General features: G+C 39.9%; 1 protein-coding gene across 1 annotated transcript in view; it reads right to left on the bottom strand.

The window, feature by feature from the left end:
* LOC115459301 (vomeronasal type-2 receptor 26-like) overlaps window positions 1-25,917 on the bottom strand; it is a gene marked incomplete at its 3' end in the record, with an annotated part of 49,124 nt that extends 23,207 nt beyond the window's left edge. The window contains exon 1 of the mRNA XM_030189146.1: window positions 25,888-25,917. Within this exon, the coding sequence (XP_030045006.1) occupies window positions 25,888-25,917 (30 nt within the window). The remainder of the gene's footprint in view (window positions 1-25,887) is intronic.
* Window positions 25,918-26,583: the final 666 nt, after the last annotated feature.

Raw genomic sequence — 26,583 nt, 5'->3', positions numbered from 1 at the left:
GTTGTGGATCCTGTCTCGGCCCTTGGCACAGGGGTTGTGCTTGAACTTGGAGGTGAGCCATTTCCATCTCTTTAATTTCTGCAGCTGTAACTCCCACTCCTCATGTTGCTGTTCCCACTCCTCTCGCTGCTGGCGTTTTCCAGATCCTCTCACTGCAGCGGGTCTAGTCGCTGCCACTTTAATATGGTGTGGCATTGGGCCCTGCGAACTCTCAGGTCTTAGCCCAAAAGGGATTCTACTCTTCCCCCAGGAGAACTCTGTGCAGGCCTCTCCTGCATCTTCTCCCCACTGAGGTATTCGGTTGCTCTTGTGTTAGGTTAGGCATCTCCAGTGTCTGCAAGCTGTTGCCAGCACCATCACACAAGCTAATCTCATAAAACTACCAAAAAAATACTTGAACTGGAAGGGAAATGGGGGCCCAGCACCGGGGTCTTTCTCTCTCCTACTCCTGATGGGACCAAATTGTTTGCATCCCAACAGCTTATCCTCCTATTGCAAAGATTTATTACTTGTTACTGGGTGTAAAGAGAATTTGAATCAAGCAGTAAGAACGGAAGAGCCATTAGAGGGTTATGGATTTTAATTTAACCCAAACTTTAGAGACGAAATAAAAGATTGACAACAGCAACACTGATTGTGACTTTTATATTACACCAGATAGAGATTGGATATTAAAACATTTTTTCTTACAGAGACAACGTTTCCTGATTACTAAGGTCAGATATTCCCAGATATTTCCAGGGTTGCTCAAAGAAACGACAAGAATTTCTTAAATTTCCTAAAGGACAAGTCCATAAACGCTACTAAACGGACTTGGAGAAATCTAAATCCCAGGAATAACATGTATAGAATGTTTGTACGTTGGGAAGCTGCCAGGTCCCTTGGCCTGGATTGGCCGCTGTCGTGCACAAGATGCTGGGCTCGAGGACCTTGGTCTTTTCCGTATGGCATTACTTATGTACTTATGTGCCCAAATCGTGCCAAACGAATCTCATTGAATTCTTTGACTGGGTGACAGGAGCATTAAATCAAGGACGTGCTATGGACATAATTACTTAGATTCAGCAAGGCTTTTGACACGGTTCCCACAGGAGGCTCTTAAAAAACTAGACGGGCTGAAGATAGGACCCGAGTGGTAAATGGATTAGGAACGGTTGACGGGCAGATGCCAGAGGGTGGTGGTGAATGGAGTTCGCGGAGGAGGGAAAGGGGAGTAGTGGAGTGCCCTCGGGATCGGTGCTGGGGCTGATTCTTTTCAATATTTTGTGAGTGACATTGCCGAAGGGTTACAAGGTAAAGTTTGCCTTTTTGCGGTGACACCAAGATTTCAACAGAGGGACACCCCGGAGGGAGTGGAAAACATGAAAAAAGATCTGAAGAAGCTAGAAGAATGGTCTAACGTATGGCAATTAAAATTCAATGCGAAAAAAATGCAAAGTGATGCACTTAGGAGTAGAAATCCAAGGGAGACGTAGTGTTAGGCAGGGAGAGTTGATAGGAACGGACGGGGAGAGGGATTGGGGTGATAGTATCTGAGGACCTGAAGGGAGATGAAACAGTGCGACAAGGCGTGGCCGTAGCGAGAAGATTGCTAGGCTGTATAGAGAGAGGAGTGACCAGCAGAAGAAAGGAGGTTTTAATGCCCCTGTATAAGACGTGGTGAGGCCCACCTGGAGTATTGTGTTCAGTTTTGAAGGCTGTATCTTGCGAAGGTGTTAAAAAAATGGAGCGGTACAAAGAAAAGCTACGAGGATGGTATGGGATTGCGTTCCAAGACATATGAAGAGAGACTTGCTGACCTGAACATGTATACCCTGGAGGAAAGGAGGAACAGGGGTGATATGATACAGCATTCAAATATTTGAAAGGTATTAATCCACAAACGACATCTTTTCCGGAGATGGGAAGGCGGTAGAACGATGAGGACATGAAATGAGATTGAAGGGGGGCAGACTCAGGAAAGATGTCAGGAAGTATTTTTCACGGAGAGGTGGTGGACGCTTGGAATGCCCTCCCGCGAGAGGTGGTGGAGATGAAAACGGTAACGGAGTTCAAACATGCGTGGGATATGCATAAAGGAACCCTGTGCATAAGGAATGGATCCTCAGAAGCTTAGCTGAAATGGGTGGCGGAGCAGGTGGGGGAAGAGGGGTGGTGGGTGGGAGGCTAGGATAGGGGAGGGCAGACTTACACGGTCTGTACCAGAGCCGATGATGGGAGGCGGGACTGGTGGTTGGGAGGCAGGAAATACTGCTGGGCAGACTTATACAGTCTGTGCCTGAAAAGGACAGGTACAAATTCAAGGAGGTATACACATATGAGTCTGTCTTGGGCAGACTGGATGGACTATGCAGGTCTTTTTCTGCCGTCATCTACTATGTTACTATGTTTGCAACTGGGAGCTTTATTTGGTTCAATTCCATCTAAATGTGTATTAAAGCTAAACTAAGTAAAATATGTATTTAATAATGCGTAAACAGTTAAGTTGTTCGTTGATTCTAAAACGGTGACTACACCTAAGTCAAACTAAATAATTGTATTTACGTCAACTCCGTGATTTAAGTAATTAACCTGGAACCTTCCCCTCTAAGCCTCTAATTGTGAAAACTTGTAGAGTTAATTTCTATAATTTCCTAGAATGAGAAACTGCCCCTGATAGTGGACTATAGATGAGTGGAAGATTGTGATCTTGTAATATTGAGTGTAAAGAATATGTAATTATATGGAATAGTCATCTTTTCTGTAAGATTGTTCTTGGAAATTTTACAAAATGAAAAAAAAACGCTGTTTCTTCACGCTCCCCCTACCTTTTGATATAGAAACTCCTCTAAATGTGAATTTTTAACTTATTTTGTAATGAGACAAAATTAATAAAAATAAGAAACTACAAACATAGTAACATGCTATGAATTCTTAAGGCAATGATCACAGAGTCTGAAAAGATGGTTAAAGAAAAGAAACAATCTCCAAATCACCAAGGTAGACATATTGTTAGCAACAACGTTATGAATAGAAGAATCACTTTATGACAAAGACCATTAGTGCCCAATGTTCCCATAATAAAATCCCATATGGGAACGTTGGGCACTAATGGGTTAAACTTTAAAGAAAGAGTAAAATGGACATAAAACCATTAGGTATGAATGAGTATAAGTCCATGCAGTATACCTGAGGATTCAAAATTTAGTGCGATGGTCAGATCAGATAGCAGAACTGGCAAACATTCACTTCACAGTCTATTCCAGCACAGGACACGCAGTCCTTTGAGTTCATTTTATCAACCAAAACTCCAACTGAAGGGTATTTTACTTTTCATTTCTTGTCCTTTCCATCATCTCAACTTGGTCTCTCAGCTGTCTGCCTCTTTCAAATTCTACATCTCTGAAAATGCAGCTCTTCCTCACAGGCTGAAACCTCCCCTAGCATCGTATTTAATTATTCCTTGGTCTTAAATTATCTCTCCCTTGTCATTGCAAAAACCCACAAATTTTTTAATTGCCCTTTTAAAAAGCTTAGGGTATGCTGAGAACCTGTTTTATAACTATGAGCTTCTTAGCATTAGTAAATACTCATTTCGCTAGTGAATGCTAAGTTTAGAATAGTAAAAGGACCCTGAAATTCTAAACAGTGCCTGATTAAATATGTCTTCTCAGGTAGGAGAATTGCTGCATTCTGCATCCTATTGGTCAACAAACTACTCCCTCTGTAAAAACCGAAGCACTTCCTGGAGTAAGTGACTGTCAGTGTCCAGTTGTAGCCATTATCTCTTGCTGAATTCTCAAGGGATTAAGCTGGAATTGTTAGTCTTACCTATTATGCACAGGGTTACAAGGGACAATATCTTTATCTATCTATCTCTCTATCGAGGATTGTAAAAAAAATTTACAAGAGGACCATATGAAACTGATAGTCTGGGCATCTAAATAGCAGATAACTTTTAACATGAGCAAGTGCAAAATGATGCATCTGGGAAAGAGGAACCTGTATTAAAGCTATGTAATTCAAGCTTCACATTAGGAGTCACCGACCAGGATAGGCATCTAGGTTGTCATCATGATGATACATTGAACCTCTACTCAGTGTGCAGGATGGATAAGAAAGTAATAGAATGGTAGGTATATTAGGAAAGGAATGAGGACATTATAAAGCCTTTGTAACTCCATGGTGTGGACCGCTCCTCAAATATTGCATTCAATTCTGGTCACCGCATCTCAAAAAAGATATAGAAGAATAGAAAAGATACAGAGAAGGGAGAAAATGATAAAGGGGATGGGGTGTCTTCCCTATGAGGAAAGGCTAAAGTGGCTAGGGCTCTTCAGCTTGTAGAAAAGAAGGCTGAGGGGAGATATGATAGAGGTCTACAAAATAATGAGTGGAGTTGAACAGGAAGATGTGAATTGCTTGTTTACTGTTCCAAAAATACTAGGACTAGGAGGCATGCAATGAAGCTATAAAGTAGTAAATTAAAACAATCAGAGAAAATATATCTTCATTAAATGTGTAAAGTCTGGAATTCACTTCCATAGAATGTAGTAAAAGCAATTAGTTTAGCGGGTTTAAAAAAGGTTTGGATGACTTCCAAAAGGAAAAGTCAATAGACCATTATCAAATGGACTTAGAGAAAATCCACTGTTTATTTCTACAATCAGCAACATAAAATGTATTGTATTGTTTTGAGATCTTGCCAGGTACTTGTGACCTGGATTGGCCACTGTTGGAAACAGGTTGGGGCTTGATGGACCTTCGGTCTGTCCCAGTATTGCAATACTTATGTACTTATAGATACATTTGATCTATACACCTGTGTACCCTAGGTAGGGTTACCATATGGCTCCAGAAAAAGGAGGACGGATTGAGCCAGCCGGGATTTACTTCCATTGCTTTCAATGGAAGTATTGAGCCAGCCGGGTTTTACTTCCATTGCTTGAAAGCAATGGAAGTAAAACCCGGCTGGCTCAATCCGTCCTCCTTTTCTGGAGCCATATGGTAACCCTACCCCTAGTGGTAAGTATTATTGTTTTAGGGCAATGTAATCTATAGTGCATAAAAATTTTGCAACATTGAGATCTATTTCAAAACAGTGAAAACTAATTTTGAAAAGTGTATACTACTAGGGTGAAATGGTGCATATTATTGATGATTTAAAAAAACATAGAAAGTCAGGGATAATGTGAGTATTATATTTCTCATTTCACAACTGATATCCTGTATAATTGACTATATATCTATCTGAAGATAAACTGAGAACATTTGTCCCTTAAAAAAAGGATGGGGGAGAGTATGAACTCAAATATAACAGGGGTTTTATTCAAGTATTCCTTTCTTCCCTCCCTCCCCCATAGTATCGTGTATTCCTCACCTCCTCTTCATTCCCCTTTCCTGCTTTCCCTGAGGTGTCACTCCTTGGCCATCCCAACCAAATCAAAAGGTCTCTCACTTCATCCCTCCCTCACCCCATACTCCTGAACTCAGGAAACCCCCTCCCATACACACCTTAGGCCCACCTCCAGCCTATTATAGTGGTGGTCTGGTGGACAGTCATGGCAAGGGTGATCCCAGCTCACTGCTGCCAATGCTGTCTTCCTTAAGCAAAATGGCTGCCGTGACTTCCAGCAACAGCTTTGCAAGATTGCTGCAGAAGTTGGTGGAAGCCATTTTGAGATTGGGGCTGGCACGAAAGGAATGTCCTGCCTGTGATGAATCCAACACCAAAATGGCTGAAATGACCTCCAGTTTGAAAAATGCCAGACAACATGGGGGAAGGCTTGAATATAAACTATGATATATTTTTGACAGTTTATTTAAACTAAAGAACTTGTTTTATAGCTGAATATATATTGTACATCCATACATAGGCGGTCGGTGGCCCAACTGTTTGGGGAGGCTAAAGGGGCGAGGTTAGGGTGGGGCCAGGGGTGGAGCTTAAATCTATAATTGTCTGATAACACACAGAAAAAATAAATAAATAAAATAAAAGTCACAATTAATACCTTTTATTAAATTAGATTTAGATATGAATCATATGTCAAAGATTAAAGTGGTTGCTCAAGCATATTCTAACCACATCGCTCAACTGCAAAACACTATGCACAACTTTGTGCAAAAACACACTCAGAACCTTACTGTACCATAAATATTACACTGGGCATAAGCTAATACACCAATATACCACCCATACGGAAAATGCAGACCATAAACATTATGAAACAAGGGATCATATCATCACAATTCTCATGTAGAGCCACAAAACACCCTAATTCATGTTTAGTGTGGGATAAAATGCCATAAATAAGTAAATAAATATAATTTTAATGTTGAGCACCTGATTCTCGAAGTGGACATTCCAAACACTACAATGAAAATAAAATGATCTTTTCTACCTTTGTTGTCTGGTGACTTTTTCTGATCATGCTGGCCCGTATCTGATTCTGCTGCTATCTGTCCTCAGTGCACGTCAGGAAGTCATCTTCGTTAAATATCTCCCTGGCAACCCGGACACCTCCAGCACAACCCCCTGCTCTCCCAGCAGTAAGGTAAACAAATTAAACCAGAAACCAATTTCTACAACTGGTTACACAGGCTAGAGGGCTTTCACTGCAGCTCCTGCTGTGAGGATGGAGGTAAATTAACAATTTAAACCCCTCAGGGCAGCGGAACTCCATAGCTGATCCATCCTGCTGCAGCAGGGGAGGCTTAGCCTCTCCAGCCTCTCAATACCAGATGCCTATGCATCCATAGACTCATTAATATTGCTCTGCTTCATTAGCTTAATCTTCCACAGCTCAGTCCCTCTCAATTCTCCATGGCTCCTTGTATCTGTTAGACACTTGGGTCAAAAGACAGCTGTGCTCCCCAGAGCCCTAGAACCCCCCTTTTCCCTTTCTCCAGTGTGCAAAAATGAACAGAAATATGGCTCCAGGCTACATACTTTTCATCTCTATCCCCTAGTTTTTATATTTGATTTCATCTCTTTTTAATCTTTAGAAAGATTATTTTGTAGTCTTCATTTACAACCAAACTAAAAATTTAATTGCAGCTTTCCATATGGATTTATATTAAAATTATATATTGTGTTATGTACATTAATAATCTACAATACTTAGGCCAATAATTCTATATATACAATACCAAAATATCAGCACTGAAAACCAGCTACACACTTAAATTTAAGTACCATTTATAGAATAGCATTTAACACCAGGATCTGTGCTGATTTTTGGCATGAAGATTAACACCAAGTTAAACCTGCTGTGTATACTCACACCTACATTGGGTGCGTATCGCTGTTATTCTGAATTACTGTGGCAAATTGGAGGAACAGCCCTGATCCACCTATAACCCTCCTATAGCCACACCCCCTTTTTGGATTTACAATTTAAATTTACATGCTTATCCTGGTGCTTAAGGAAGCATGTGCAAATTTAAATTAATACCAATTAGCAACAAAATTAGGGGTCTGTTTACAATACAGTGCTAGCAGCCGTCCATACGCTAGTTCCGACGTGCCCTATTCAAAGTGGGCTATATCGACACCAGTGCATGGACAGCTGCTAGCGCTACATAGTAAACAGGAGCATTTGTTTATGAGTACCTAATAATCAGCACTAATTGGCTCATTTGGCAATTAAATTGCATGTGCAAATTGGGAGTGTGCCAAAATTTGCTTTGGCAATGTTGGGTACCATATATAGAATTTGGGGGTTAGCGAAAATGGATATTACTGTAAGCAAAAAAAAAACATTACATTTGCTAGAAAAAGTAAACCTGCAGATTTTACCTGCCATGGCTTAAATTCCATTTAAGACTATTTCCAAGTTGGGACTTTGCTGTATAAAAGCTGTGTAAGCATGAGCCAGGGCGTAGATCATATTATAAGATTATATGGGAAATTATCCGTATCAAGTCCTGTGCCATCAGTGTTAAACAGCGTCTTCGAAACTGTGATGTTTGCATGGTTTTTGAGCAAATCACAATTAAATACATCTTTGAATATAGATAAGAAATTTGGATCCAGGAATGTAGAGGAGTTGAGATTTTGGAAGCAATGTTCAGAACCTGGAATATCTCCTTTTGGGATTGAAAACCTTAGGGAGCCATTCAATGGAGTACATATTGCAGGTGCAGTATTAAGAGATATGCTATTAAGAGAAAGAAGTCTCCACAGAGAAGATAAACAGTTTCATATCAGTAAATTATCAGGGATGAGACAGAATACTTCTATTGTGAATATGTTGTAGTGAGCATAATAATAACATTGGCCTTTGATTTGTAGATCTTGTTGAAAATCTCATGAATCTTTTCACTATTCCTTTAGAAGAGGAAATCATAAAATTTGGAATAGATTCCAAAAAATCTACACAGCCCCCACCCCTGATAATCTGTCTCTTCAGTTCCTCACTGTACATTATATCAGTCTCATCAGTTGAGGTGAGAATCCCCACCCAACTCCATCCAAAGAGTCTCAGAAGTGGAGTCAAACCATGGTAATCAGAATAATCTTTGGAAAACTATGATACAAGTATGGGAACTCAACTTGTTCATTCAGTGATGTTTCTGTCAATCCATAACTGATCTAGGATGGAAAGGTCAAAGGATTTCAACTTTATAGATTTTAACACTTATTTGAGAGACTTATACAAAACACTCAATTTGTGCAGTGAATCAGACAATCCAATGAAGGGTCACATAGAAAAAATTAACCCATCTCTGTACAATTTATAGAATACTAGGGTTTTGTGTGTTAGAACTACTGTGCTAAGTAGCATGATATAATTTACACAACATGATATACACAACTTGTAGAACACATAAATGAAAGAGCGCATTTAACGATGAAGAGTATGGGTAGGTATAACTTTACAGAATACTGTGAGATACAAGCCACAGTGCCACATTTAGGTGTGAACATTTACCTCTGTCATTGATTTTGCTGTACAATTGTTATATTTCACCCCAAGTTTATAAACGTAAGTGAGTGCATTCTGCTCTCTGTATATCCATGGCGCAACTTGAAGGTGAAACATGGCCACATTAGGCTTTTAAAAAATGGCTTGTTTTGTTCTTCATAATACTAGTGTTTTTTAACTGTGGTATTCATATCTTTTTATCCATTTTATTTTGTTGGACAGACTGGATGGGCTGTTCAGGTCTTTATCTGCCGTCATTTACTGTGTTACTTTTACCAAGCTGTGGGAAAAATAGCACTGAGGTGGCCATTGCAGAGGCACCTTTACAACTGGGGGAAAAAGACTTCTTCCAGTGCAGGCCCATTTCCTGAGGAAGGCATTAAAGAATCTAGCGTAACCTTCAGTGGTAGAAACACAAAACAATTTTCTAGCCCGAGAAATGGTGTACGGTGGGGGACCCCACAATTATCTAAAATATGAACAGGTCAAAAAACGCAATACCAACATAAATGTTTATAAGTTGGAACATAAATTTTATGCGACCTATTTCAGAATTATAAACATTTATTGTTCTTGATGATGTCACAGAGTTAGGTGTCCATTGCTAGATTCATCATGGTTTTTTGATGGCACATCAACCAATCAAAAATTAAGGGGACTTTGATTTTTATGAACATAGACATGCACTCTATTTCTTAACTGAGTAGTACATATTTAATGTTTTAGCTCCGCCAACAACATGCCCAACCACACGCCAATGACAAATGCATGTTTTTTTTGTTGTTTTAGATGATTATATCCCAAATGTTAAAAATTAATTAGCAAGATAATTCTTTTCAAATAGAAACTTGAAAACTGAAAAGTAATGAATAAAAGAAATTATAATTTATGTAACAAGTGGATTTTTCAGAGGGGCATTTTCAATGTGATGTCCAGGTCCAACTGAAGAATTGTTGGTGAAAAAAATCTAAATATTTTCACTCTTTACATAGCAATGTTCAAGTTGGAAAACTGTCTATTTGTATGTTTCAAAAATTACTAATTTCTAGACATTTTTGTGCTCAGTATTTCTTTAGTTACTATTTTCAGAAACAAAATGTCCTAGAGAAAAATGTTCAAAAAGAATTCATAAGGAAGGCTGTGTGGCACCATTTCTAGTAATCTGGCCACACAGTCTTCCCAGAAAAGCAGAGGGGCAGTCTAATGGTCAGTGCAGTGGACTTTACAGAAAGGGATTCAGGTACAAATTCCACCTTTTGTTTTAGAGCCCTCCAGGACCACCTGTAGGCCTACTTTACTTAACTATACATCACTACAAAAGCCTTCATGTCTGATGGTGTCTCCTATCTATAGTTACAGTTGGTATTTTGTGGGTTTTGGAAGGCCCACAATTTCCACCACAAGTGTACTAGTTAGGGTGGGATATATACCTTGATCTCTTTCTCTATAGTCTGTGGTGCTCTAATAGAAGAGGCCATGATATTTGAAATGGTCACAGACCCTGGTATCTACATCTTTGAGGGGGGGGGGGGGGCTGACAAGTGCAGTATTCTGAGAACCCGGGAATGTGGGTTCAACAAGCCACAGGACCGTCTATCACCCCAGGTATAAAATAAGTACCTGTATATATATGTAAACCACTTTGATGATAACCATGGAAATTCAGTATATCAAATCCCATTACCCCATTTTCCCTCTCATGCCCCAATATCTCCAGTGGTCTGTTAAGCCAATCTTTTGAGATTTAAAAGGTACATATAAACAAAATTCCCTAGATACTTTTTATTTTGTTCCATTATCCCAGGAAAATATCCAAAGTCAGTATCCACCCAAATCCCACCTAAAACATGCCTCAGCACATTCCCAACACACCACCACCCATCTTGTGAAATAGATTAAGTGCATAGAAATTAGTCTCAAATCTGAGTTTTGAAAATCACATAGAGGGGCATAATTGAACGAAAACGTCTATCTCCATGGGCGTTTATCTCCAAGAACGGGTCCGTGAAGGGGCAGACCGAACCGTATTTTCGCAAAAAATAGATGTCAATGTTTTATTCGACAATTTGTGAGCTGGGCGTTTTTGTTTTTCAGTGATAATGGAAAATGAAAGCGCCCAGCTCAAAAACGAATAAATCCAAGGCATTTGTTCGTGGGAGGGGCCAGGATTCGTAGTGCACTGGTCCCCCTCACATGCCAGGACACCAACCAGGCACCCTAGGGAACACTTTTACAAAAACAAAAAAAAAGGTTAAAGAGCTCCCAGGTGCATAGCACCCTTCCCTTGTGTGTTGAGCCCCCCAAATCCCCCTCAAACCCCACTGCCCACAAGTCTACACCATTACTATAGCCCTAAGGGGTGAAGGGGGGCACCTACATGTGGGTACAGTGGGTTTGGGGGGGTAGGACGACTAAGCATTAAGCAGCACAATTGTAACAGGTAGGGGGGGGGATGGGCCTGGGTCCACCTGCCTGAAGTCCACTGCACCCCCTAACAACTGCTCCAGGGACCTGCATACTGCTGCCAGGGAGGTGGGTATGACATTTGAGGGTGAAAATAAAAAGTTGTGAAACATCATTTTTTGTGGTGGGAGGGGGTTAGTGACCACTGGGGAGTCAGGGGAGGTCATCCCCGATTCCCTCTGGTGGTCATCTGGTCATTTAGGGCACTTTTTGGGACCCTATTCACGAAAAAACAGGGTCCAGGAAAAGTGCCCTAAATTCTAGCTACAAACGCATACTTTTTTTCCATTATCGGTGAAATGCGCCCATCTCTGTTCGGCCGATAACCACGCCCCAGTTCCACCTTCGCCACACCTCTGACACGCCCCCATCAACTTTGTCCGCATCCGCGACGGAGTGCAGTTGAAAACGTCCAAAATCAGCTTTCGATTATACCGATTTATTCGTTTTGGGGAGATAAACGTCTATCTCCCGATTTGGGTCGCAACATAGGCGTTTTTCTCTTTCGATTATAAGCTGGATAGTAACATAGTAGATGACGGCAGAAAAAGACCTGCACGGTCCATCCAGTCTGCCCAAGAAGATAAATTCATATGTGCTACTTTTTATTTGTACTGTCCTCTTCAGGGCACAGACCATATAAGTCTGCCCAGCACTATCCCTGCCTCCCACCACCGGCTCTGGCACAGACCGTATAAGTCTGCCCAGCACTATCCCCGCCGCCCAACCACCAGCCCCAGCACAGACCTTATAAGTCTGCCCAGCACTAGTCCCGCCTCCCAACCACCAGCCCCAGCACTACCGTATATGTCTGCCCAGCACTAGCCCCGCCTCCCAACCACCAGCTCTGCCACCCATTCTAGGCTAAGCTCCTGAGGATCCCTTCCTTCTGCATAGGATTCCTTTATGTTTATCCCACGCATGTTCCGTTACCGTTTTCATCTCCACCACCTCCCGCGGGAGGGCATTCCAAGCATCCACCACTCTCCCGTGAAAAAATACTTCCTGACATTCTTCTTGAGTCTGCCCCCCTTCAATCTCATTTCATGCCCTCTTGTTCTACCGCCTTCCCATCTCGGAAAAGGTTTGTTTGCGGATTAATACCTTTCAAATATTTGAACGTCTGTATCATATCACCCCTGTTCCTCCTTTCCTCCAGGTATACATGTTCAGGTCCGCAAGTCTCTCCCCATACGTCTTGTAACGCAAATCCCATACCATCCTTGGAGCTTTTTTTGCACCGCTTCAATTCTTTTTACATCCTTAGCAAGATACGGTATCCAAACTGAACACAATACTCCAGGGGGGCCTCACCAACGACTTGTACAGGGGCATCAACATCTCTTTTCTTCTGCTGGTCACACCTCTCTCTATACAGCCTAGTAACCTTCTAGCTACGGCCACCGCCTTGTCACACTGTTTCATCGCCTTCAGATCCTCAGATACTATCACCCCAAGATGCCTCTCCCCATCCGTACCTAGCAGACTCTCCCCGCCTAACACATAAGTCTCTCGTGGGTTTCTACTCCCTAAATGCATCACTTTGCATTTCTTCGCATTGAATTTTAATTGCCAAACCTTAGACCATTCTTCTAGCTTTTTCAGATCCTTTTTCATGTTTTCCACTCCCTCCGGGTGTCCACTGTGTTACAAATCTTAGTATCATCCGCAAATAGGCAAACTTTACCTTCTAACCCTTCGGCAATGTCACTCACAAATATATTGAACAGAATCGGCCCCAGCACCGATCCCTGAGGCACTCCACTACTCACCTTTCCCTCCTCCGGGCGAACTCCATTCACCACCACCCTCTGGCGCCTGTCCGTCAACCAGTTCCTAATCCAGTTCACCACTTTGGGTTCTATCTTCAGCCCATCCAGTTTATTTAAGAGCCTCCTGTGGGGAACCGTGTCAAAAGCCTTGCTGAAATCTAAGTAGATTATCTATTGCACGTCCACGGTTCAATTCTCCGGTCACCCAATCAAAGAATTCAATGAGATTCATTTGGCACGATTTCCCTTTGGTAAAACCATGTTGTTTCGGATCTTGCAACTCATTTTCTTCCAGGAAATTCACTATCCTTTCCTTCAGCATCGCTTCCATTACTTTTCCAATAATCGAAGTGAGGCTTACCGACCTGTAGTTTCCAGCTTCTTCCCTATCACCACTTTTGTGAAGAGGGACCACCTCCGCCGTTCTCCAATCCCTCGGAACCTCTCCCATTTCTAACGATTTATTAAACAAATCTTTAAGAGGACCCGCCAGAACCTCTCTGAGCTCCCTCAATATCCTGGGGTGGATCCCATCTGGTCCCATGGCTTTGTCCACCTTTAGTTTTTCTAGTTGTTGATACACACTCTCTTCCGTGAACGGTGCTATATCCACTCCATTCTCAAATGAACTTTTGCCAGTCCATCGTGGTCCTTCTCCCAGATTTTCTTCAGTAAAAACAGAACAAAAGTATCTATTTAGCAAATTTGCCTTTTCTTCATCATTATCTACATAGCGGTTTGCAGTATCTTTTAGTCTCACAATTCCCTTTTTAGTCATTCTCCTTTCATATACCTGAAGAAATTTTTGTCACCCCTCTTTACCTTTCTAGCCATTTGTTCTTCCGCTTGCGCTTTCACCAGACGTACCTCTCTCTTAGTTCCTCCGGTATTCCTCCCTGTGTTTCCTTTGAGTTTTTTTTTTTTTTGTATTTCTGGAATGCGAACTCTTTAGCCTTTATTTTCTCAGCCACTTGCTTGGAGAACCATAGTGGTTTCCTTTTTCTCTTGCTTTTATTTACTTTCCTTACATAAAGGTTTGTGGCCCCTATTTATAGCTTCTTTCAGCCTGGACCACTGTCCTTCCATTTCTCGTACGTCCTCCAGCCCATCAGCTCCTTCCTTAGGTATTCCCCCATTTTACTAAAGTCAGCACGCTTGAAATCCAGGACTTTGAGTTTTGAGTGGCAACTCTCTCTTCAGCCGTCATATCAAACCAAACCATTTGATGGTCACTGCCACCCAGGTGGGCACCCACTCGGACATTTGACACGCTATCCGCATTTGTGAGCACCAGATCCAGCGTCGCTCCCTCCCTCGTGGGTTCCATGACCATTTGTCTGAGCAGAGCACTTTGGAGAGCATCCACAATCTCTCTACTTCTTTCCGATTCCGCAGACGGAACCTTCCAATCTACATCCGGCAGATTGAAATCTCCCAGCAACAGCACCTCTCTCTTCTTTCCCAACTTTTGAGTATCTGCGATCAGGTCTTTATCTAATTCTTCCAATTGTGTTGGAGGTCTGTAGACAACACCCATATCGCTTCTTCCTTACCCCAGGTCCCTGTCATTTCGGTTGCTGTGATATCACTTCTCACATATAGAGCTACTCCTCCACCTTTACGACCCTCTCTATCCTTCCTAAATAGATTATAGCCTGTATGTTTGCATCCCATTCATGGGAACCATTGAGCCATGTCTCTGTGATTGCAACAACGTCTAAGTCTGCCTCCAACATCAGGGCTTGAAGGTCATAAACTTTGTTGCCAAGACTGCGAGCATTTGTGGTCATCACTTTCCATTTACATTTCCATTTCCTGGTATGTGTTTCAACATTTGATATTTTGGTGTGTTTTCTGTTTGGGTCCCTCCATATCTTTTTGTTCCACCTTAATTTCTTTTGCTGTTTCTTCTGGCTCAGTTCTATTTTTAGGAACCTCACAGAGCTCTAATGGAGCAAAACAATTCTGTAGGGGTAACACTGTGAGGGTGTATGCCTCTGTGTCACATGACAAAGTCTGCCTGAGCCTACTGTGAACCATCTATTCTTAGGTGGTTTTATCCTTTGAGGCAGTGGTGTGAATTTGGTTTGATTTTGTGCAGTCTTAGAAGTTGCTTTAAGTGCATCTAATTCCTGCTTTAATTTACTGACCTCTTGTTTTAAACTAGCGAGCTGATTACAGATAGGACAAGCCTTAAGTTTCCAGATGATTGGCCTTGAAACTAAAGCTCCACAATTATTACAGAGAATAAAAGTCATCTTGATTTGTTGAATGGGTATGATAGGTATTTTATGATGAGGCTTGACAGTGTGCAAGATTAACTTTACTCCTCAGCAATTTGAGACAGTTGTAATTCGGGTGGAGTTAAGTTGTGATAAGTAGTATAGTTAGAATAGGGATTTAGGAAGTGTCAGTCTTGGGGTGGGTGGGTATAAACCTAAACTTGTGGAATGTGTTTGCTGTAAAACCTATCTTAGGCCTGTATTAAGCCTCTTTTCTACAAAGCTGATTGGGACAAGGGGAAGACAAGGATAGTAGGTAGAGATGTGCAAAAAAACACAGTTCTAGGGTAGGAAAAGCCACAAATATAGCCACACAAATCTTATCTGAGTTTCTCCCAGCCAGAGACCAGCAACACAGCTCTCCACAGAAAACACACTTGTGCTTTTAAAATGGCTGCAGAAAAAAAAAAAACAGGTGAACTGAGATAGATGGGGTGGGGGAAGGAAGGAGCTCAGAAACTTGGCAAAAGAAAGATTTCTAATACTTGCTGGCAGTTTGAAATCAGAAATCTAGTTTTCAGATTCACAGATATCAATAAACCAGTTTGAAACACAGTCAGATTATACAATCTTGGACATCTCCCAAAAAAAACGTCCATCTGGGGCTTTGTGCAACATTAGAGATAATGTTTTTTTTTTTTGAAAATCAGCACCTAGGTATATTAATTTCCTTCAAGAAATGTGTACCAATTCAATGCTGTAGAAAAACATTACTTTCCTCCAACATAAATGCTAGCTGTCTGATAATGAACTGGGGTGGTCAGAGTTGAAGCATGTGACATTGGGTAAAACAGAACCCAGTATATAATGCCAGTAGGTAAACACAAGCTGACAATGACAGTCCAATTTCAGGGCTGACCCAAAAGTACATTCAGACTATGAACTGATAGCAAACTGAATAACATTGGGCATGTGTTTTTGCTTTCTTAACTTTATCAGTTTTGCTATCTAGTTAATAGTCTGGTTAAAGCAGCTAAATAGTTAACCTTTGGTAATGTTAATGCTCTGCTATGTTCTGACCAAGAACTGTCTGGATACCACCAAGGTGGTCAGAGAAAACTTTCAACAACAGCACCATCTCATCAGTGACTGTGAATATCCTTCTTAATAACACTTATAGGATTAGCAACACCTGCAAATCTGCTAAATGCCTTTGAGTATCACCCCTAGAATTAACATTCGATATACTAGGGAGTTCTACATATGGTGCCTAACAGTATGTGCTATTTCTGCATGATTGTTTGGCATGGAAAAGCATTAGAACAGAAGCAAGACACCAAAAAGGGTCAAAAACTGCAGATCCACACAGAACTATACCTACACGCTCTGTTATTTAATAGCGCCTATTAAAGATGGGAAAATGGTCAGGTCAGAGTCCTTCCCTTAAAATACACACAGTGTTAAAGAATTACTGGGATCCACATCCTATTTTCACACTGGCATTTACACCTGGTTTCAGTTGATATAAATCCTCATTCCCAAAGTTGGGCATGAATTATGGAACTATTGCTATTCTATAAAAGGTCCCATCCTTAAGTGCCCTTTACAGAATACAATTTAGCACTATTTGTTTTCAACACCAATTTTTTGGCGCTATATATATATATATATAAACTAGCCCATAATATAGACAAAGGCCAAGAGAAGTCTACATCAACATATCTCAGAAGAAATTTACTCAATTATTAACCTTGTCTTTGGCTTTCTTAATTCTCTTTGGGATCTACAAGTGATAGATTATTAGAAAATAACCAAAGTTACAAGTACTGTATATTTCTCAGTATTATTAAGAGATGATTGAAGAAAAATTAAGAAGAAAAATTCACTAAAGCTGTAATACAACCATATATTGGCAATATTTAGTTAATCCCTGCAAACAAATTTAGGTTATTTCTGCCAATTTCTTGTGAATCATTGTGACTTATCCAAGGCATACTTTTCTGTAAGGAATTTCCTGTGAATTCTGTTCAGAGATTCATGAGAATTTGACAAGTGTTGAATTATTTCAATTCTAATATCCCAGTAAGATATCAAACCAAGAAACCCAACAGCAATAATCCAGGATAACAAAAGATGAACAGGGGAAAAGAGAAATTAACACACCAACATTTTAGAGATTATAAACTGAGACTGGCTGTTGCTATACCTGTGGGTATCTATAGATCCCTGTGAGTGTGGCAACTGCATGTGATGCCAATGAAGGGAGGCTTCCAATGAAACCCACAATATGGCTCTTCGGATAACATGTATAGCCTGGAACGAATTCTTTGTTTCCAGATAATATGCTCAGAATACCACACAGTGAAAACCAAGCATCAGAGCAGGAGTCAATGATATGGAAGCCCAGGGTGATATTGGGTAAGATTTCTGCATTTTGGTTGATCTTCGATGGCAATAATAAAGGTCAAGAGATGTTGAAGGTGACTGAAGGGATCGACTCTGTGAGTAAACAAACACATCTGAGAAGCGTAAGCTATATATAAACTATACAACGGTGTATCATATCATACCTTATGCTATGAGTTTATCTTGTTGGTAACACTGGATGGACCAAACAGGTCACTATCTGATGTCATCTACTATGTTACTATATAAATTTATACTAACTCATATATTCCTGTTTTACAGGAACCCCTCCTTCTCCACTACCAAAATATATCCAGCAATTCTGCCACTGAATCTAAGCTAAACCCTGGAAGATCTTATATTTGTGTAGTACTGAGATATTCCAAAGATCTGCTGAAACATATTAATCATTAACTGCTTAACCCCTGAATATTTTTTGTTACATTTGTACCCCGCACTTTCCCACTCATGGCACGCTCAATGTGGCTTACATATTATATACAGGTCCTTATTTGTACCTGGGGCAATGGAGGGTTAAGTGACTTGCCCAGAGTCACAAGGAGCTGCCTGTGCCTGAAGTGGGAATCGATCCCAGTTCTCCAGGACCAAAGTCCACCACCCTAACCACTAGGCCACTCCTATGCAAGCATACACTCAATTCTAACTTGCAGTAATGGTTGATCTTTCCATGAAGGATCATAAGCCTCTCACTCCATTGCCTTCAGTAAGACATCATGTACCAGGCTATTTTGGGACTTGGGGTTAGAAGCAGGGATGGAACTCATGAAAGCTTAAAGTCAAAAGCAGCCCAAGAGTTCCAATAAGATTGAAACAGGATATTACTATGCAAAGCAGAGAGCTTGTTTGGGAAATACGTAGATGACAATGGTTTAAAAAGATCAGGTAAAAAACCGGGTAGAGTTATTTTGGGATCATTTTTTCTGTAATTTGGCAACATATGTGCATAAATAGCATGTTGTAATATCCTGACAGGAGTAAAGGAATGTGCATTGACATAATGCTTGTCCCTTCTGGTAGATGAATACATAAGTGTGGTTAGAGTTTGCAAGTACACAAGTAGATTTTAAAATATGCTATATGTGTAATATTGTAGGATAGACATTTAGTCCAGCATTCAGGCAGATGTAAGTATTTACATCTCCAATGTAGGTGCGATTTCTACCTCATGGAGATCCTCATACAGCTTAAGCTGCTTCTGAGATAGATTTCATTCAGGCAACTTTAGGAAGTTAAACACATATGTAAAAAGTATAAATGGCTTAATAAATTATTCTTTCTATACAGCATGTCTTGCTATCATTATGTGAAGAACAGAAAAACAACTGACAAGGCAATGTGGTGCTATGATATCTTTTGTGCAGACCATGGCCATTTCCTGGTATACCACTTGAGGTCTTCCATATTTTGGAGCAGGAATAATCAAGGTCAATTATTTCCTATAACAATCTATACAATGGCTATTTACTTTTCACCCCAGTGTTTGATGATATCTTCTTTCTTGCTTTAAATGCTTTTGGCCAGTTGATATACTGCTGTATTAATTACTAAGCGGTAATTCACAAATAGAGAAGTTGAATGATCCAGCCAGGGCTTATGGGAGACTTATTAATGAAAACAAAACCACAAAGAGTGAGAAAACAGGATCCGCTACGTGGATAAAATAGAACAGCAAAAAAGTAGCAAGAGCACACAACACTTCCAAGACACCATGGGTACGTAGTAATAAAATGTTAATTAGAAGAAAATTTAAAAAGACTCACATCTAGCCGTATATTGGCGAAAAATGCCTGCTTCAGGAGTCTACAAGTTAAAGAGAGGTATACAATTATAATACATTCAAATAAATAGAACCTAGAACAGTCATATAAACAGCAGTACACAAAAATGTATAAACTTAGAACAATCATATAAATGGTAATGACTGATAAAAACAATAAGTTTAAAAAAAACGGGACATAAAAACCATGTTTGAAAAGATAAACATCCAAAGAAACTGTAAATCACATGAGAATAATAAGATGAAATTAAAGAAACTCTAAATTGGACCATGAAATAAATAACAGTATAAAATTGTAAAAAACAGAACTGTAGTTTCATTCTGTTTTTTTACAATTTTATACTGTTATTTATTTCATGGTCCAATTTAGAGTGTCTTTAATTCATCTTTTGCTTCTCATGTGATTTACAGTTCTTTGGATGTTTATCTTTTCAATACATGGTTTTTATGTCTCCGTTTTTAAAAAAATCTTATGTTTATCAGTGATTACTATTTATATGGACTGTCTAGGTTCTATTTATTTGACTGTATTATAATGTGTACCTCTCTTGATTTGTAGACTCCTGAAGCAGTGTTTTTCGCCAAAACACGGCTCCGGTCGAGTCTTTTAAAATTTTGTTCTAATTAAACATTTTATTATTCGTACCCACGGTGTCTTGAGAGTGTTGTGTTGATCTTGCTACTTTTTTGCTGTTCTTATAGATTTATTAATAAGACAGATCCCACTTGGAAGAATTTGTCTCCCTGCAGGTGCTTTTTAGAGTTAGAATATCTGGACTTTCAAATACTGGTTATATTTGATTATTTTTTACTATAATTTTAGAAATTCTTTTGAAGAAGTATATAGGGTTATTTGTTTTAGCAAAAACAGTAGATCTCAAAACTCCAAGGTGTGCAAGATGTACATTTATTCACACAAAAATAATACCTAAACAATTAAAAGCCCAACATGGTCATGTTCATATGCAAAAATCATAAATAATTGTTAACCATTCATATGTGTGCTATGCCTTATATAAATATATCTTTAACATACATACCCCAGTGGTGTTGACATACTGGTTTTAAACTACTAAAAACGAAAGAGAAATTATAAATTTTTTGAAGATAATTGAAAAATAAATAATAGTAAAAATTACACACTAAATAATATTGTGATTGTGCTATGATAGAGGCATCCTATTGATTCTCTGAAAACAGCATATGGGACAGAGGAGATAATACACTTATCAAACTAATGTACTTCTATTCCCATTGTCAGAGTTAAGGCACATACTCAAAATTTACAAAGTCAAATGAAACCTCATTACAGCAAAGTACTAGTGTTTCACCTACTTAATACATAATGTTCCACTTACTGATAGCTACAGCAAACCCACAAAATCAGAAAGCAAAGCAATAATTCTACCAACCACATTTCCAAAAGCACAAAAATGGTAGTGAATGTAACAGAACACAGATACAGCTTAATAAAAGATCCTCAGGAGTTAAAGCAAATAAAAAACTTAGAGCCCTGTTTACCAAGGTGCGCTTGAGCCATGCTAGCGTTTTTAGTGCACATTAAAAACATTAGCACACGCTATCCATGTAGATGGCCATAATATGCACGGTTAGCATGTGCTACAATGCTACTGCACCTTGGTAATAGGTCCCTTAATATGTAAAGCCGTGGAAAACAAGGTACGACCACCTAAACTTCCGGAAATCACTAAAACCAACTTGTTCAAAAAGGCATACCCCACCAATCCTACCTAAGTGCCTAAACCCTGCATCACAATGAAACCAAAGCCTGTAATGAACATTGCATAACTCTTCCTATCCATGATTCCCCCAATGAGTTTATAACACGTGAACCTTATTCGACCACATCACTTTGTATTTGTTTCTTTACCGGAGATGGCGAACGCCATTACGGTACTATGCAAGCCACATTGAGCCTGCAAATAGGTGGGAAAATGTGGGATACAAATGTAACATATAAATAAAATAATAAATGTTCCAATTGCTGATAGCTAGAGCAAACTCAACAAAAGCAAAAAGCAATACAAACAGTTCTATCAAACGTAATTCCAATATTGCTATGAGGATCCTTTATTAAACCAGCTGTTGATGTGCTTTGGTAGGTTAACCACTGTTGCTGCTGCTGCTTTTGATGGGAGATGTATATGTGAATGATTTGAAATATGTTTGAAAGAACTGTTTGTATTGCTTTTGTGACATTTTCTATAGCTATTAGCAAGTGGAACATTATATATTAAGTATTTGAGACACTAGTACTTTGTTGTAATGAAGTTTAATTGACTTGTAAACTTTGAGGAAGATGTGTGCCTTAACTCTAGAGAGTCCATCTTTTATCAGACATGTGTGAATAGAAGCGCATTCATTTAATAAGTATATTATCTCCTTTTTCCATAGGCTGCTTTGACAGGATAAATGTAGGATGCCTCTATCATAGCACTATCACAATAATATTTAGGGTCCTTGTTACTAAGGTGTGCTAGGTTTATAGCATGTGCTAAATGTTAGATTGTCCATATATTCCTATGAGTGACTTAGCATTTAGCACATGCTAATCAGCGCATGCTAAAAATGCTAACGCGCCCTTTACCACGGCTTACGAAACAGGGCCCTTAGTGTGTAATTTTTTTTTTTTTTTCAGTGATCTTCTATAAGTTTATAATTTCTTTTTTGTTTTCAGTAGTATAAAACCAGTAGGTGAAACGTTTTATCAACTCACTGTGATACGTATTGTTTAAGATATATTTATTTAAGGCATAGCATACACACGGATGGTTAAATAATTATGTTTTTACATATGGTCTGTATTATAATTATTTAAGATATTCTTTGATTTTATCATTTATACTAATATGTTTTTTTATGCTTATTGATATTTCTGTTTCAAGCCCTGACACAGCCTTTGAGAGGGTTAGACATGGGCTGTGTCGGGATTTTAATTATGCATTATTATGTTAGTGGTGAATAAATTGAACATTTTGTACATTTTGAACATCTTAGGGTTTTTTTTCAAGATCTAATGCTTCTTTTTTCCATGATGGATCAATTTGATATTTGTTTCTTGAGTTTTTTTGTTTTTGCATGAGTCCTAAAAGTGGGGAAGTGGGCTATAAGCTAATATAAATATACTTAGACCACAGTCACTAACACTAGTTACATTTTCTACATTGCCTACAGATGATCCATGTCACGAAGCTGGCAACTTCATAGGCAGGACCCAAACTTCAATTTCTTGAATAGTTTCAGAAAATGTTATGATTTGCTTATTTATAAAAGATTAAAAGCTGTTCTTTAAGGCATAAGTACATAAGTAATGCCATACTGGGAAAAGACCAGGGTCCATCGAGCCCAGCATCTTGTCCACGACAGCGGCCAATCCAGGCCAAGGGCACCTGGCAAGCTTCCCAAACGTACAAACATTCTATACATGTTATTCCTGGAATTTTGGATTTTTCCAAGTCCTTTTAGTAACGGTTTATGGACTTGTCCTTTAGGAAACCGTCCAACCCCTTTTTAAACTCTGCTAAGCTAACCGCCTTCACCACATTTTCCGGCAATGAATTCCAGAGTTTAATTACACGTTGGGTGAAGAAAACGTTTCTCCGATTTGTTTAAATTTACTACACTGTAGTTTAAATCGCATGCCCCCTAGTCCTAGTATTTTTGGAAAGCGTGAACAGACTCTTCACATCCACCGGTTCCACTCCACTCATTATTTTATATACCTCTATCATGTCTCCCCTCAGCCGTCTCTTCTCCAAGCTGAATAGCCCTAGCCTCCTTAGTCTTTCTTCATAGGGAAGTTGTCCCATCCCCGCTATCATTTTAGTTGCCCTTCGCTGCACCTTTTCCAATTCTACTATATCTTTCTTGAGATGCGGCGACCAGAATTGAACACAATACTCAAGGTGCGGTCCGCACCATGGAGCGATACAACGGCATTATAACATCCTCACACCTGTTTTCCATACCTTTCCTAATAATACCCAACATTCTATTCGCTTTCCTAGCCGCAGCAGCACACTGAGCAGAAGGTTTCAGTGTGTTATCGACAACGACACCTAGATCTCTTTCTTGGTCCGTAACTCCTAACGTGGAACCTTGCATGACGTAGCTATAATTCGGGTTCTTTTTTCCCACATGCATCACCTTGCACTTGCTCACATTAAACGTCATCTGCCATTTAGCCGCCCAGTCTCCCAGTCTCGTAAGGTCTTTTAAGGAAGAGACAGTTAGCATAAATCTGTTGAATGTTAGTGATCTGTTGAGTCAAGACTCTGGAGGAATCTACTTTATTAAGTGTGCACTCTCTTGGTAGACTTGTGTATTTTTGTCATGCATAATAGTGAAAGTTTTTACTTTGTTTCAGATGATTCTATGTAAAAAAAATGCAAGTTAATACTTACAATCTGCAGGATTCAGTTTCATTGATGTTTCTAAAGTTTAAGGATGTCTTCCATGCAGGGAGGCTGATCTTAATTATTCCACCCAAGATCAGGTCACCTTCTGAAAGTAGCTCTCTTCTGGATGATAACCCTTGCTCATTCATAAGGTTAGTTGTCTGGCATCGGCTAACTATTGCATACACTGTCATCAAGACCTTACTCAATCCTAGAAATAAGAGACATAAAATCATTTTCTCAATCAAAAGTCTTCTGTGCCAGCTCTAGTTGTATCTACATCAAAGCTTTTTTGTAACTTTGTCTTAACAGAGTCATCCTTTACCGAATGCAGAAGGAATACAGAGCTGCCCCTTAAAATAATGTGTTCTGCTGTCTCCCTTGACTCCAGTGATTTGTTACTTGGTCTGAACAAAAATCTATTTCAGGAGAAAGTATTATTAGTTTCTCTGTCCTTGGTCCATGGTGCCCTCTAATTGCAGGCCACATGTATATAAAAATACAGAGCTGTGATGATACATTGGTTCAGGTCTCCTGTGGACTGGTCTAAAATAGAGTAATATAATTGTCCATTTCAGCTAATTCAATAGAGGGAAACATGAACTTCTTAACTTGTTATTGATCCTGTGTTCCCATAATTATGTTTGAGCGAAGAATGACACTGTGAATAAGAAAGTTGAGAAAAACAACTCTCAGAAAATGTCACCATACCATACCATCATTTGGTTACTTTAAAGGGTTCTCTAAGAAAGAGAAATATTTAGAATAATTTTCTTTTCATCAACAACTTTGCACAACTTCTTCTCACCCTCATGCACATTCAGTCACATCTCACTCTTACGCTTTTACAAACAGCTCCATTTTTCAGTAACCTTTTAAACACTTGCAATTTCTATATATCAAAATAACAATCTGTCAAGTTCAGCCATATTCCAATATGTTGATTTTTAGCTGCCCAAAAGTCCCCACACTGAGAGCAGTACTCTAAATTGCATAACATACAGTGAGGGGCATAATCAAATGCGAACGCCCATCTCCATGGGAGTCTATCTCCGAGAATGGGTACGTGAAGGGCCGGGACAGACAGTATTTTCGAAAAAAAATGGGCGTCCATCTTTTTTTTTTTGATAATACGGTTTGTGCCGGGCTAATGCATCGGATTTGTGCGGATTTGAGCTGGGCGGTTTCGTTTTTGAACGATAATGGAAACCAAAGGTGCCCAGCTCAAAACGAACAAATCCAAGGCATTGGGTCGTGGGAGGGGCCAGGATTCGTAGTGCACTGGTCCCCCTCACATGCCAGGACAACAACCGGGCAACCTAGGGGGCACTTGTAACAATTAAAAAAAAGTAAAATACATCCCACGTAGATAGCTCCCTTTCCTTGGGTGCTGAGCCCCCCAAATCCCCCCAAAACCCACTGCCCACAACTCTACACCATTACACGTATGGCTGAAGGGGGCCACCTAGATGTGGGAACAGTGGGTTTTGGGGGCAGTTTTGAGGGCTCCCATTTACCACCACAAGTGTAACGGGTAGGAGGGAAGGGCCTGGGTCCACCTGGCTGATGTCCACTGCACCCACTAACAACTGCTCCAGGGACCTGCATACTGCTGTGATGGAGCTGGGTATGGCATTTGAGGCTGGCATACAGGCTGGAAAAAAAGTTCTTAAAGTTGGGAGGGGGTTAGTGACCACTGGTGGAGTCAGGGGTGGTCATCCCCGATTCCCTCCGGTGGTCATCTGGTCATTTAGGGCACTTTTTTGGGACTTGTTCATGAAAAAAGGGTCCAAAAAAGTGACCCAAATTTGCGCTAAAAACGCCTTTCTTTTTTTGATTATCGGCCGAAGGCGCCCATCTCTCCTCGGCCGATAACACGCCCCAGTCCCGCCTTCACCATACCTCCGACACGTCACCGTCAACTTTGCCCATTTCCGCGATAGATTGCAGTTGAAGACGCCCAAAATTGGCTTTCGATTATACCGATTTGGGCGCCCACGGGAGAAAGACACCCATCTCCCGATTTGGGTTGAAATATGGGCGTCTTTCTCTTTCGAAAATAAGGCTGATTGTGTTAAAAATGCAAGACAACATGTAAAATCTTATATCAACGTAAATGTCTAATATTTATATGCAAATAACTTGGGATCAATATTCAAAAACCTGCTAAGGTCAGACATTAACTATGGTAGTTAGGGGGACTTATACATATTAGTCTGCCACTTAACTTAGAACAGTCTTTACTATGAAAAGCCTTATGCACAAAAGTTTAGAACCATGTCAAGAAATGCTTCCAACCCTGATTCTACTGTACTTATTGATCAGGAAAACACAAGAGATCAATTCTGAAACACACCTATTTGGTAATCAATTACACTTGTCAGATAAATGCAATTCTTTGTAGTTTAACATACAATATTGAATGAATACCATAGTTATTAATTTAAAAAGTGTGGTGGATGGACTTGGGGCATTCTGGGACCAACCTCACTTAGAAATATATTGGTCAATATTCAACCAGTACCAGTGGGCCTTTTTTCTTTTTAACTGTTGGCTGAATTCAACCCAGATATCAAGTTCTGGTCCGTGTTTAAGAAC

Source organism: Microcaecilia unicolor, unplaced genomic scaffold (assembly GCF_901765095.1).
Source record: "Microcaecilia unicolor unplaced genomic scaffold, aMicUni1.1, whole genome shotgun sequence".
In the NCBI taxonomy this organism is placed as follows: domain Eukaryota; kingdom Metazoa; phylum Chordata; class Amphibia; order Gymnophiona; family Siphonopidae; genus Microcaecilia; species Microcaecilia unicolor.
This window is presented reverse-complemented; position numbering and strand designations above follow the sequence as displayed.